Source organism: Carya illinoinensis, chromosome 12 (genome assembly GCF_018687715.1).
Source record: "Carya illinoinensis cultivar Pawnee chromosome 12, C.illinoinensisPawnee_v1, whole genome shotgun sequence".
Classification (NCBI taxonomy): Eukaryota; Viridiplantae; Streptophyta; class Magnoliopsida; order Fagales; family Juglandaceae; genus Carya; species Carya illinoinensis.
In genome coordinates this window covers 27,011,561-27,027,021 of record NC_056763.1, presented here as the reverse complement: position 1 = coordinate 27,027,021, position 15,461 = coordinate 27,011,561, and the positions used below count along the sequence as shown (strand labels likewise).

The 15,461-nt window shown below is 40.5% G+C and overlaps 1 protein-coding gene across 1 annotated transcript; it reads left to right on the top strand.

The window, feature by feature from the left end:
• Positions 1-3,631: 3,631 nt before the first annotated feature.
• Positions 3,632-15,434, top strand: LOC122289427 (E3 ubiquitin-protein ligase At1g12760-like). Its single transcript, XM_043096397.1, has 5 exons — positions 3,632-4,482; positions 5,892-6,014; positions 12,156-12,288; positions 14,277-14,447; positions 14,751-15,434. The coding sequence occupies exons 1-5, from the start codon at positions 3,914-3,916 to the stop codon at positions 14,922-14,924; spliced, it is 1,170 nt and encodes a 389-aa protein (XP_042952331.1). The 5' UTR covers positions 3,632-3,913; the 3' UTR covers positions 14,925-15,434.
• Positions 15,435-15,461: the final 27 nt, after the last annotated feature.

Genomic DNA, 15,461 nt, shown 5'->3' with positions numbered 1-15,461 from the left:
TTGGTAAGAAGAAAAAACCATTTGGGTCTATGGGCACATTTTTATTTCCAAGGAATTCTGAATTCGCTCGAGACCCTTCTTGCCGGGGAAAAATCTTCCAAGCACATTTGTTGCACTAAATCAACTACCGATATTAATATATAAAATATATATTTAATAAAATGATGTAAATTAAAAATAAAAATAATTTTTTTAAGATAAAAAATTTTCTTCTTCTTTTAAATTTTATTTTATATTCTTTAAAATAAAAAATAAAAAATAAAAAAATCATTAGTATCCGAATTGATGTATGAAGTGTGCTTATATCAAGCAAAATTCGCTTGCCAGTAACTTAGGTAATCAAGTCAAATGTATTTTTGTAATGATTTGTAAGTGCTTAAGCGCGTAAGTTCTGTCAGACATTTTTTTTTTAAAAGTAATTTTTTAAAATAAAAATAGGTATAAGTTTTAAATAAACAAATCTCATATAACTATTTTTTTTTTTTTAAAAAGCAAGTTTACTAATGAAACTGTACAGTGACATCTTCAAAAATTGAGCTAATTAACTGCATTTGTAAAGATAAGTGAATGGTCCTCGAATGACTTCGTCAAGCATTTCTAGCATATGTTCTCAACTCACACCATAAGATAGACCAAGTATCTCTTGATCAGATAATCTTGAAAATGGAACAAGAGCACATCTACTCTGAATAGGCTCGGTAATTTTAGAACAAGTATTCCATGCAAAATCATAAATATTTCCGTTGTCCTCCTCAATGGCTTGCTCATGTGCTCCTGATGTCATATGCTTGATTAAGAAAACATCATCAACATAATACAATATCCAAGACTTGCCTTCGGATGGAAAGAAGAAAAAAGAATAAAAGAGTATACATTTTCATATCAGCAACGAATTATAATAATATCGAATACAACAACTTTTTTTCAATGGTCGGAGATTATTGACCAATTTCAAGAAGCAAGATTGGGACTTGCCTATCAACTTCGTCCAAAATTACCATCGACTTGTGGCAACTTGGTTACACGAACTAAACAGCCTAACTTCATCTCATTTTATATCTTAATTATAATTTTTCCAATCTTCCACATAAAATATAATAAATCATTTAATTTTTTTAAATTTTAAAATAAAAATTATATTATAATAATATTTCAATTAATTTTAAACTTTTATCTCATCTGTATAACTAAACGATATCTTTATCTTGCTCCCCACAACACCAATTCCCTCAAACAATGAAACAACATACAATACATCAGATGCCAAACAAAGAGCCTCCTTAAAATTTGGCTCCAAGAGCTCGTGCGCAAGTTCCAGCATGCTCGTGGTTGAGGTTTTTACCAGTTTCAGGAGGCCCCTGAATATATAAACACATATACAGTGAACTGGTGACAAGTTCCTTTGGTTGTCTTGTGCTGGTGCGAAACAACTCTTAGCACAAACTGATGAGTGGCAAATTATACATGTAAAGAGATAGACTAACATGGTAACTCACCTTTTGGCTAAAGATGCAGTCACAAACCTGCAGGAAGTTGTTGATGTTGGTTTTGTTGACCAATGCATCAATTCAGTTGTAATGGCAGATTGCCAGTTGTTGTTTTAATTAATAAAGTATGTGTTTTATTCAAAAAAAAAAAAAAGAAAAATATATTTATAAGGCAAATAATACATTTAATAAAATATTTACATGTTATAATATAATTTTAAAAATAAATTTTAAAATCTTAATGTTAAGCGATGTGGATAATATGGATAATAACTCAACAAAATATTATTATCTTTTTTTTTTCTCATAATTTGGCCCCTCCATATTAAATCAGAACTGCTACATACCCCCGGGGAATAACCCCGCCGCGGCCCCGGGGTTGACGTGGCAATTAAAATAATAATAAAAAATAATAAGCTTAAAACAGAAACAAGCTGCGCGAGGAAGAAAATTATTTTGATGAAACATTGCAGAGAAATCATGAAAAGCAGAGACATCGAACGCCGTCGCTAACGTGCCGTCTTCCATTGCTTAAACCATCTGATTGTTGAGGTCGCCGTCATCACGTACCCATTGCTCTAAGTCGCAACAGGGTGGGTGAGAGATTTAGTCGGCATTTCTTCTGGGTATTTTTTGGGTCTTTATCAGTATTATTGGGTCTTCATCGGCATTTCTCCTGGGTACATATACGATCATTTTCTTGTTTGTGGGTCTTCTTTGATGGATTTCACAGTAGCTAGTCTTTTGTTCTTCTTTAATGGATTTCTTGTTTCTGGGCACACTTCAATGAGAAGTATTAAGTATTTTTATGTTTAGTTTAAGTATCTTTATTTTTATTACAAAAATGTATGTTTTTAGTTCTTGGGATATTGATTGATAGAGATTTTTTTAATAAATAAATTAATCTTCTAGCCATTCGATGGTTTTGGAAATTTGCTGAATAAAGCGAGCACAAACTAAGCAGTGAGTTCCTATGAAGAAGATGAACTCATGGGCTTCACAGTTCACATTATAGTAGAAGCCTACATATCTAGAACCTTGAACTAAAAGCTCCTGAAATACTCTCAAGATTGAAAATGCTACTGAAGTCAATAAACCGTATCAAGATTCAATAAAAACACACCGAAGAAACGGGTCCCTTCCAACTCCAAGGCCTAGACCAACTTATCGACCTCCACAAGAAACTTCCCAGATATTGTCCTCATCCTTAGAAAAATCCCTTCAAGAAAAATCCATAATTTTTTTTTTTGTTCATTCTTTTTCGACAAATTTATGAATCCCATTTCAGAATGTCCTTCACTGAGGCGTTAATTCTATCGTCTTCAATCTCGCGATTTCGGCCCCAATGGGTTAGTCTCTTTACTATTGACCCAGATAAAACAAATCCATGGTTTTTTACTCCACTGGGTTTTGGGTTTTGGATTTTCTTGGTTAATACACAAGAAAATATTGTTCTTTACTCCACTGGCCATGTCCTGCAGCTGGGCGACGGTGAACATACGGCAAGAGGAGGATGGGCAGCTTGCCAAGAAGTTGCTTAATGTAAAAGCTGCTCTGCTTTTTACCAGTAAAAACAGAGTTAATTGGTCATGTTCTGTCTTACCGTGGAGGAGCAGTTGGCATGAAGATCAATGGTAGATGGTTGATTTCAGGCGGTGGTCCATGGCGTTAGCTTCCATGTGTGATGGTGGCATTGGCTTCGCCTGCGGCTGAGGAAGGAAAACGTGGAGGCTACTGGAAAGTTGGCAAGCTCTCGGTGGTTGACATGAGGCTAGGCAGCGAGGTTGTTGTGATGCGACGAAACAACAAGCAAAAAATTGAAGGAGAAGGATGAGAGAATAGGGAGGGATTTTGTACGAAAGAATGCATCATTTTCTTTATGCCACGTAGACGCGAGGCCGCGAAGGGGATATCTTGCGGTTGCATATAGACTTTTCCATATTAAATATTTGAATCTATTTAAATTTATAAATTTAAAATTATAAAATCTATTTTATAACTAGAGCATAGAATGAATAATTGAACGCGTAAATACATTATCGACTTACAAGAGATCCATTCTGATCGTAATAGCTAAGGAATGTCGATTTATGTCGTACCATCTGTTACCGCGGTTGGATAAAACCGTAAGTATCGGAACTACCGTACCCGAGACAAAACAGAACAAAAAACAAAGAAACAGAAACAAAACCCTCTGGAGCATCATCGACATCATCAAATCATTCTAATGTTGATGGCCCTCTCCATTTTCCCAAAGACCTCAAAACAACCCTTTCTTTATTTTCTTCCATTTCTGTAAATAAATCTCATCATTTTTCTTCATCCAAAAGACGAAATTTCCGATTTCGGCATGGGCTGACGACTCGACAAAACGAGTTAGGGTTACAAACTCCTGAAAAAAATCCCAGGCTTTATCCTCCTCACTAATGGCTTCGATAAGGTCCTCCAACCGTTCCTCCTCAAGCTCCGACATCGTCGATACGACGCCGTTGCTCAACAACTCGAGCGGGTCAGGCGATGAGACAAATCCGAGCCGTCGATTTGTTCAGCGGCAGAGCCTGCGCCAGGCAGCTCGGTTTCTGAGGCAAGCCAGCAGCGGCCACCGGATGATGCGAGAGCCGTCGATGCTGGTGCGCGAGACCGCGGCGGAGCAGTTGGAGGAGAGGCAAAGTGACTGGGCGTACTCGAAACCCGTGGTGGTCCTTGACATCATCTGGAACTTCGCCTTCGTGGTAGTTGCTGCAACGGTCATGGTCCTCAGCCGGGACGAGTCGCCAAGCATGCCTCTCAGGCTCTGGATCGTGGGCTACGCTTTGCAATGCGTGCTACACATGGTTTGCGTCTGCGTCGAGTATCGGAAGCGCCAGAGAAGGCGGCGGAGCCGGTTGGCGGCATTTAATTCTGTGGAAAGTGGTGGAAATTTGAGCACGGGGTCGAGAGACGATTCGGGGCAATACGTAACATTGGCGGAGCATCTGGATGAGGACGGCACCGGGTAATTTGGTCTTAGATAAATTTCCAAGTTTTATGGTTAATTTGATTGTTATTTGATAAATTCCTTCCGGTCTCTTGTATTATCTGCGATAGAATACACTATTGAGCTCTTGTATATTTCCTTTGCATTCTGGTTGTGCCCATTGTGCTTTTAATTATTTTTTTTGGCCAAACCACGAAACTTTTCATTTACCCCAAGTTGCGAAATTGAGGCAGTTTATTTATTGGATTATGTGGATGAAAATGTTTTTGGTTATACTTGGAAACTATGGTATACTTGTTTAAACATTCGGCATCCTTCAGCTATCATCATTTCATGATTAATAAACAATATATTATTTTTTTACTTATCTGCCAATCCTATGTTACCACATAAGGAGAAAAAGATTAAAAGGGTGTTTTATTGTCAATATCTTTTGTACACGTAAAAATATTTCTCGATGTATAATTATAAGGGCTGATTATTAGGTAATCCAAAAACACGGATGTGATAGTACTACCTTATGACAAGATACTTTGTCATTAAGATTGCTTATATAGTCATGTGTTTTCAATGACATGGTTTCCAATAATAGGGAACCCCTAGGGTTTGGCTCAAGGGGTAAAGGCCTTGGTCTTGGTGGTATGCTCTCTCTAGGTCTAAGGTTCAAATTCTTGTGGGTGCAAACAATTTCTAGTAGCCATCAAACTGGGGAACTTCCCCTTGAATTACCTATGGTGCACTTGTGGGAAACTTGTGCACCCTCAGGATTAGTCATGACTTTGTTCTCGGACATCCAATGCCAATAAAAATAAATAAATAGGCTGGGAGTTCCTAATAATTACTTCTTCTTTTTTATAAGTAGTTCCTAATAATTACTTAGGTTCGGTTTGGTAAACAAAAATTTTCATCTCAAACTCAAAATTCTCATCTCATCATTACAACTTTTCCAAATCTCCATACAAAATATAATAAATAATTTAACTTTTTCTTAACTTTTTCAAATTCCAAAACAATAATAATATTAAAATATCATATTTTAATATTTCATCTTAAACTTAAAATTTTTATCTCACTTACCAAGCAGAAAAGTAATGTTTACCATATATATATAATTTCTACCACAGACATTTCTGCGTTATGGTTTGCTATGTTGAAATTTAAAGAGACTGTGGTTTTGACATTTTTTCTTGATTTATTTGCTCTTGGATCAGGATTGTGTTGTTTGTGTATGAACTTACATTCACTTATCAAAAAAGTGAATGAACTTATATTTTTGAGATTGCAGAGCACATGCTCGTATTCATAACATCAAATATTATGAGCTTCATCATATTCAGTATTGACTTGTCTATTATTTGATTCTCTATATGGAACATTTCATATGATATTGCACATTATGTACTCATCGGTTTTTCTATCCCTCGCAGAAGTGTTGCAAAGCATCTGGAATCTGCAAACACGATGTTTTCATTTATCTGGTGGATCATTGGATTCTATTGGGTATCTGCAGATGGTCAAGCTTTAGCGCATGGCTCTCCTCAGCTTTACTGGTACTTATTGGCTCTCTCTCTCTCTCTCTCTCTGTGAAGTTGAACCTTTAGGCCCCATTTGGATTGCAAGATCATCCCATCTCATTTCAACATCCAAACACCACAAATACAAACACTTTTCAATTTCAAATCTTCAACTTTTTCATCCAATCATTACCTAATCATTAAAACTTTTTCAAACTTCTAAACAAAACACAATTTTTTTTTTTGATAAGTAAAAGAAGATATATTAGAACAAGAAAAGGGCAAGGCCCGAGTACACAGGGGGTATACAAAGAGCCTTGCTAAAGGCTAAGAGCTGCGAAGGCCAGCATAAAGTTCAGTAAAAGAAGTGCCATTTAGTACAATAGAGGAAGCCCATAAAACTAAAGTATGGTAAAAGAAATCCCTAAAGCCTTCCGGTGAACGCTCCTTATCCTCGAAACAGCGACTATTCCTTTCGTTCCAGGTGCACCACATTTGGCAAAGAGGCACCATTTTCCAAATATCTGCAACCTGCCCTTTGCCCCGGACTCCTCTCCAACAAGCCAACAGATCAATCACCTTTCGAGGCATTACCCATGCCAAGCCTAGTCTTGCGAATATGTCATCCCATAAAACTGTAACTACTTCGCAGTGAAGGAGTAGATGATCCGCTGTCTCACCGTTATGTTTGCACATATAGCACCAATTCGTTAGGTAGAGGCCACGGCTTCTCAGTTTATCAATAGTCAAAATACTCTCATGAGATGCTAGCCATACGAAGAATGCCACTTTTAAGGAGGCCTTAGTCTTCCAAATACACTTCCAAGGGAATGCAGTGTAGGGGTGTGCCGAGAGTGCCTTGTTAAAGGAATGTACTGAGAAACGCTTATTTCCTGTGAGTGACCAAAGCATGTGATCTTCACCATCAGCATGTAAATTCGACGCTTGTAGCGCGCTGTAAAAATCAGCAAAGTCTCCCAATTCCCAGTCTTGTGCATCTCGGGTGAATCTGACTGACCAATGAGTGAAGGTTGAGTTGTTGTCCAAATTGTCAGCAACTGTGGCCTCTTTATCAGACGCGATCCTGTATAGGGATGGAAAAGTGAGCTTCAAAGCAAGCTCGCCGCACCAAGTGTCATGCCAGAAGCTAACTTGGTTGCCCCTTCCTACCACCATTCTGCAGTTAACAAAAAAGGCTTCCCAACCGTTGTGTATGAACTTCCACAAACCTACTCCATAGGCCCCTCTTACTGCGTTGGAACACCAACCCCCCCGTAGGCTTCCATATTTGCTGTCGATAATTCCCTCCAAAGAGCATTTTGTTCCCTGTGGTATCTCCACAGCCATTTACCGAGAAGAGCCTTGTTGAGAATTCTCAAACTGCGGAGCCCAAACCTCCATTAGCCATGGGTGTGCATACTTTTTCCCATTTGATCAAGTGGAATTTTTTTACGTCCTCCGAGCTACCCCATAGGAAGTCGCGAAAGATCTTCTCCAATTTGTGCGCCACACTTGCAGGCAAGGGGAATAGGGAGAGAAAATATGTGGGGAGATTAGATAGAGTGCTCTTAATAAGAGTGACTCTGCCCCCTTTGGATAGGTAGAGTCGCTTCCAACCTGCAAGTTTACGTTCAATTTTCTCGACCACCCCGTCCCACATAGTCTTGGATTTATAAGAGGCCCCCAGAGGGAGACCAAGATATTTCATGGGCAAGGATGACACCTTGCAGCCCAGAAGGTCCGCCAAAGCACTTAGATTATCAACCTCTCCGACTTGTACCATTTCCGATTTTGCAAGATTGACCTTGAGTCCTGAGACGGCTTCGAAACAAAGTAAAATGGCCCTTAGGGAGCGAATCTGATCCGGAACTGGCTCGTAAAAGATCAAAGTGTCGTCAGCAAAAAGAAGATGAGAAATTGAAATGTTACCATGGGTGGGGCTGCCCACTGAGAAACCCGAGATGTAACCACGCTCCACCATTCCATTCAACATTTTGCTTAAGACCTCCATTACTAGGATGAAAAGAAGAGGTGATAAAGGGTCCCCTTGTCGTAGACCCCGGGAGCTATTGAAGAAGCCTTCTGGAGTGCCATTCACCAAAACAGAAAATCTGACGGTTGTGATACAATGTTTCATCCATTGGCACCACCTGTTCCCAAAACCGTACCTGCCAAGTACGTGTAACAAGAAATCCCAGTTTACATGATCAAAAGCTTTCTCCATATCCAACTTGCATAGGATACTTGGAGTACCGGCTTTAACCAGACTTTCCAGGCATTCGTTAGCAATAAGAACGGAATCAAGAATCTGCCTTCCTTTCACAAAGGCGTTTTGGGACTTCGATATGATCTCCCCCATGACTGTGCTCATCCTCTGGGCTAAGACCTTGGAAATGAGTTTGTAGACCCCACCCACCAAACTAATGGGACGAAAATCCTGCACCTCTACCGAGTTTACCCTTTTTGGGATAAGAGCAATAAAGGTGGCGTTGAGACTTTTCTCAAATTTCAAAAAAGAGTGAAATTCGAGAAATACCTTCATAATATCCTCTTTGACGATGTCCCAGCTAGCTTGAAAGAAAGCCATAGGGAAACCATCGGGGCCCGGGGCCTTGTCTTTTACCATCCCTTTTAGGACCTTAAGCACTTCCTCTTCTTCGAACGATCTTTCTAGCCACGTTGCACTTGCTGCATCGATAGAGTCGAAGACAACCCATCTACCTTAGGCCGCCAAGAGTGTTGCTCTTTAAGCAACTGGTCGTAAAAAAGGACAATGTGTTCCTTGATGGCTGTCCTGTTAGAGATAATCCTCCTGTTGGAGTGTAGGACCTCAATGGCGTTGGTTCGTCGATGAGAATTAGCGACACGATGGAAGAATTTGGTACACTTGTCCCCTTCTTTTAGCCAAAGGGCCCGTGATTTTTGTCTACAAGATATCTCCTCCAACAGCGTGATTTTTTCCAATTCAGCTATTACCACCGTTTTCCTTTCTTTCTCATCAGCTGTAAGAGCCCAAGTCGTCTCTTTATCCTCAAAGCATTGCAGTTCCTGAAAAAGAGTGCATCTTTGGTCATTTAGGTTCCCGAAAGTTTCTATGTTCCATGTTTTCAAATCATTTTTTAAGGCTTTAAGTTTTCCGGCTAATACAAAACTGGGGGTGTCCAGAATCTGATAGGAGGACCACCAAGATCTGATTTTGTCCAAAAAACCCTCCGTCTTCAGCCACATATTCTCGAATTTGAAGTATTTACGTCCCTCATGTAGACCCCCACAGTCCAGCATGAGTGGGAAGTGATCTGAGCAAAGCCTGGGAAGGCGTTTCTGACAAAGGGTGGGGAAATGTGTCTCCCACGATGGAGAGACAATAAATCTATCCACGTGAGACCATGCCCTCCCATTAGACCAAGTATAGTCGCCACCCCCTAGGGGAAGGTCAAGCAAGTCCAGCTCAAAAATTAGGGCTGAAAAATCAGTCATGGCTGATCCTGTGTTTGAGTCCCCCGACCTTTCACTCGAGAACCGAGTGGTGTTAAAATCACCTCCAATGCACCAAGGGCCCTCCCACCAACTGCACAAACCAGCAATCTCGTCCCAAAGGAGTTTCCTGTGGTTGTCATTGTTCGGACCATAAATGCCTGCAAAGCCCCATCCGAACCCGTCCTCCAAAGACTTGAAGGAACATGCGACCACGAACTCACCAATGGATTCTTCCACCAACTCAATGACTCTCTTATCCCACATCACAATAATGCCCCCTGATGCGCCCTTTGAGGGCAAGCTAGCCCATCCCGCATAGACACAGCTCCATAAGCTTCTAATGATGCTCCGGTCAACATGCTTCAATTTGGTCTCCTGTAAACAAATGATGTCAGCCTTCCAATCCCGGATTAAGTTCTTCACTCTAAGGCGTTTATTCGGGCTGTTTAAACCCCGAACATTCCATGAAAGGATCTTGGGCTTCATGGATTACCTAAATTCACCCTATCGGTCAACCTTTCCCTACTAGTGCTTCCTTCTCGACCATAGTTTAAGGTGCATGATAGTCTCTTTAATTCCCTTTCTTTTTTGCTGGCGGATCGGAGGGTGTGAGATTGTTCTGCTGCAATGGCTGTGAAGAGAGCTGTCAGTTGGTCCACCAATGCAAGAAATCCCCGCACAGTGGCGAATGTCTTCTACCTTCTTCAACACCCAATCTGTTTGAGGATCTGACCACGGCAATGCTGGTGGCAGGGTACAAATTGGACTGAAATCTTCCCCTTGGTTCCCCTTGTCCTTCCCTTCATTCTCCATATCAGAGAAGGGCACCAAAAGATCTGTCCCTGAAAAAGCCTCCTCTTCTACCTCTACTTCGGAACCAGACTCTTCCTCTACCTCTTCCTCAACGGTGCAGAGGACCCTTGAAGTGTGCTCGGACGTTTCCAACAGAGAGGGGGCTGCGCAAATAGCTGGAAAGGAGTGGGCTTCAAACCGGGAGAGAAGATGGCAGCCCAGGGGTTCCGAAGGCCCAGTCGGAGTTGTCTGTGCAGGCATCAGATTCTCGAAAGCAAGAGGAACGACGGTGACGTCGTTTTCCTCTCCTAACGACACTGTTTGGGGCGAAACGGCCGCCGTCGTGCCCTTAGACCGCGCTTCGTCGGTGCCGGAAGGATCGCCGGAGTCAGACGGCGAGGTTTGTGACGCCGGCAGGGTTGTCGGCAAACGCGACGGCTGGAGATGGCTGCTCGTGCCTGTGGGATGGGCTCGTGGCCGAGTTGAAAGAGACCCGCGAGTTAGGTTGGCGGGTTGTCAGGTCGCCTGCCCAACCCGAGTGGGAGAACCGGATTGTGGCAAGGCCAAAGGCCTTGGGCTTGAGGCCCGAGGTTGTGGGCTCGATGCCCATGGGAGAGCCCGCTGAGAGTTATCTGAAAGGATGGGGAGAGTGGGCTGCAGCTGGGGCCTTTTAACCCTTATCGGGCTTGGGGGCACATTGAGCCCGTGTTCAGCCAAAGGCCCGTTTGGCCGGAATACACTTAAGGCTCCATTAGACTCTCTCTTTTCAGTGTTGACCGAGACCTTCACCCCTATATTATTAAAATCTGCAACGGCTAACAGGAGTGTGGCAGACGCAATCCCCTTGCCCTGTCCCATCGCCATGCTCAGACCCATATCCACTTTATTCATCAGAAAGGCAACTTCTTGTAGGACACAGGAAAGTTTGGCTTTAATATCCCAGAACACCCCCTCTATTTCTCCTAGCTTTGTGCCTCTGTCAGAAGACTCCTCCAAATCCGCCGGGTAGGAATACGGTTTGTCATCTGTCAACTTCACGGCAGAGCTGCACTCTGCCGTTGCACCAGACAAGGCCGCGGCGTAAGAAACCGAGGGCCTGAAACCAGACTCCCCAACCCGATACGTATCCGCAGAAGGCACCGCCGCACGCTCAGCCACCTTTTTGAGGTTGTATGCAAATCCCTCCCATCCGCAACTGTTAACTCCTTCAGGGATGATCAGAGATCCTCTTCTGCTTCCATTAATGAACTCCTCCAGATGAAGGTAGCAGCCCCTAGTGTTGCTTAGGAGATGAAGGGCGAGCACCCCATTACCGGCCCTCATTTTTCTAAAGAAATTCTAACGCCACCTAGTCACGGTGGCTTCCTCCACCATTTTCACCACCCAAGACGCCGCCGCCTTATTGATTAAAAGATAAAAGAGCCATACACCTGTTTTTCTCCAGGATACGAAAGCAGTCAAAACCCACTTTTGAGAAAACAAAAGTTTTGGACTCCACCTTGAATTGCCTAAAGCTCTCCATCTCAAGGGAAGAAAAAGATAGGGGGAGGGGAGAGAGGAGAGGGAAGGGGGAGGGAGTGGAAGGAAAGATGGTAGGGAAAGGAGTCAAACCGGCACTACACAAAACACAAATAATAATTCAACTTTTTCAAATCTCAAAACTAAAATTATATTCTAACAATATTTCAACTTTATAATATTTTTATTTAACTTTTTCTCTCTTCTTTTCCAAGACCCCATAAAACATCTAAACTCAAATCATTTTACTACTATTCACAAATTTCTCATCTCATCTCAACATTCAATTGGGGCCTTAGTTGTAGTTGCATCTTCGTTTTTTTTTTTTTTTTTTTTTTTTTTTTAATGTCCATTTGAATCTTATATTGGACAATCCGATGTGTTGTGCAGGTTATGTATAATTTTCTTGGGTTTTGATGTGTTCTTTGTCGTTTTCTGTGTTGCACTGGCATGTGTCATCGGTATTGCTGTTTGCTGCTGTCTTCCATGTATCATAGCACTTTTATATGCTGTGGCAGACCAGGTACTTTGCATATGCTGCTTTCTTGCCATAAGCACCTTATTTTACCACCTTATACGCTTCTTTAGTTTTTCATCTCACACAAGTTACATATGCTACTAATTTATGTTTGGTTTGCGAATAATATTCAATTCTAGTACCTTACAAGTTACATCAGTTTAATGCGGGATCAAAAATTGAAACCAGAAAGAGAATCATACCCAGAACTTCCAATTGATCGTGTCCTTATTTAATTCTAAGCTCTGATTAAATATTGGTAATGAATGATTGTATCAACACTCACTAAGCATGTTACTTTTGAATCAGAGTAAATGGAGGTTAGATATGAGAAGCCTGCTATGATGGAGTGGATTCTGTAATTATTATCCTGGCAGAGCATCTAAAATCTGTTTATTTTGGTGGGTTGGCAGGGCCGACCCAAATTTTGTTTATGGCAGAAATAAAGAAAAATACTTGATCACCTTGGGAAGGTCTCCAGTTGAGTGGATGAGTACTGTGGTGATAAATAGTCATCCCTGAAAAGATTTTGGTGCTGGTTTGTGGAAATAGGGGGAATGCTAGTCTCTGCCCAAATTTTGGTTTGAGACTCTGGTTTTATTCTGCCACTTGTAGGTTTTTGTCGTATGTTGTTGATTTCTTTTCAAGTGTTTTTGGTTGAGATCTTTGATATTTGACAACTTTTATGGGTGAATATATAGAAATTGTTGTTTGGATCCACTTCTATTCTAGTCCCACTATGAATTGAATATCTACACACTTTAGAAAGCAAGTGGAATCCTCAGGACAGATATGACAGTTATATATGACTGTATTCTTCTTGATGTAGCTAATGAGGGAACATTAACCCAACATAGTTATTTCTGGCCAGGTTTGTGATTTATTTTCATTAGAGCCCAACTTTCCCATATTGAAGGCTTGTTTGGGATTGCAGTGGGAGGTCTAAAAAGTGCGATAGAACGGTTTAAAGTACTTAAGTGAGAAAATTTGTCCGTTTGGTAATTTTAAATCAAAGTATTTCTAAACCAAGAAAAAGTAGAAAACCACATTTCAACAAAAGCATTAAAGTGATGCTTTTTGTACGTTACAAAATGACCCACATTATATTAACATAATGACAAAATGACCCTCAGAAGCACTAAAAGTTTATTTATTTATTTATTTCCAAACAAATATAATATGTTTGAAAGTGCTTTAGACATACGGATTTCAAACAGTAAATAACTTTCTAATAGTAGAGCTTATGACGTTAAGCTCTAAGCTATAAGCCTTAAGTTCAAAGCAATATTTTCCACCATAACCCCAAACATGCATTGAGTAGATTTTAAATGACAAGAAAAACTTTTTCCCCCCGCATGCCATCTTCTTCAAAAACATCTTAAACTAATATTGTTGGGGAGGTTTGGATAGTGAGCTAAGTTAAGATAAGATAAGATGAGAGTTGAAAGTTGAATAAAATATCGTTAGAATATAATTTTTTAATATTATTTTTGTTTTGGATTTGAAAAGGTTGAAATGTTTATTATATTTTATTTGAAAGTTTGGAAAAGTTGTGATGATTAGATGAAATGAGATTAGTTGAGATAGTTTTTAAATTCAAAGGCTTCAGGTAAATGGAGCTTACAGTACATTTTTTGGTTTCACGAGTCATACAGATATGACCCCCTGAACTTTCCAATTTTCTAAAGATAGAGCTCATAGTTTTTTCAGTGTTTATTTTTCATGGAGCTTTTGAAACCCAGTTGCATGAAGGTCCCAACTTCAATAAGTTAATGCAGTTGCCTCACAGGGGGAGGAAGTGTCAGAAACTACAGCTGATTGCCCCATATTTTATGTTTCTTCTGTGGTGTATCACTTGGGATAATACATAACTGTTAGTTCTAAACTTGTGCTTTATGAATAGTGTAACTTCTATTGATGTTCTTCCGCCTGTACCACTTATCTTTTTATTTTTTATTTTTTTATTCTGATCTGATCACCTATACCCAAAACAGGAAGGTGCTACAAGAGAAGATATTGAGCAGCTCTCAAAATACAAATTCCGAAAGATTGGAGATAATGAGAAACTTGCTGGTGATGTACAAGGACTTCATGGAGGAATAATGACTGAATGTGGCACTGATACTGATTCTCCCTCCGAACATGTTCTTTTACCGGAGGATGCAGTATGTAGTTAACTAATTTTTTTTTTTTTTTTTGGGGGGTGGGGGATAACTTTCTTTCTTTTCTTCTCATATTGTCTTATTATTATTGCCATTATTCTCCTTACTATCTTTCTTTTTTGGCAAAATGAAATTTAACATATTCGTTTTTTAGAAACACATGCTACAACCTTTTTCTACAACTAATCAAGCATAATTCATTATAAAGCTGAGTTCTATTCAACATTTTGGTGGTTTATAAGAACCTTGTGCCCACGTTAAGATTGGTTGCATATTTGACATTATGCTAATGACAATTATTTGTAGGAGTGTTGCATCTGCCTCTGTGCTTATGACAATGGGGTTGAGCTTAGAGAACTTCCTTGCGGTCATCATTTCCACTGTGCCTGTGTTGATAAGTGGCTATACATTAATGCTACCTGTCCGCTCTGCAAGTACAATATTTTGAAGAGTAGCAGCCATGCTCAAGAGGAAGTATAGTAGACTTCTCTCTCTCAGGATGTCATGCATGGCATGCCGGCCAGCAATGCGTAGTGTATCTTTATGTGCAGCGTGTCAATAGACTACACAACCTCTTTAAATCCGTTGCTGTTACTGTGGTGGTTTTGTTCTCTGTGTTAGATGTAGTTGCAGGTTTACTTTCGTCATCGTCGTGGCGGTGGTTCAACATTGCAGATCTCTTTGTCCTTGCCTTGGAATCTGTCTGGGAGTGCTCGTGCTCGTCTGCAAGGGTGTTTGCCAATGGATCGATCACCACATTAGTTGTCTTCAAAATCTGTTGGGCGTTTCCTTTCCAAATGTTATTTGTTTGGGGCAAATATACAACTTGATATTTCCTACAGTCAATGGCTCTTCTATGTCCCTATTTACTCGCTTGTTGAGGTTCAGTACCCCCTGATTGAAACGAACTGCGTATTTGAACTCAAAACATTGTAAGAGCTTGTTGGTATTGAGGGTGGTAATAAGAAAAAATTGTCATTGGGAATCTCAGTTTGGGAAGGATCCGTTGGTGTTCAA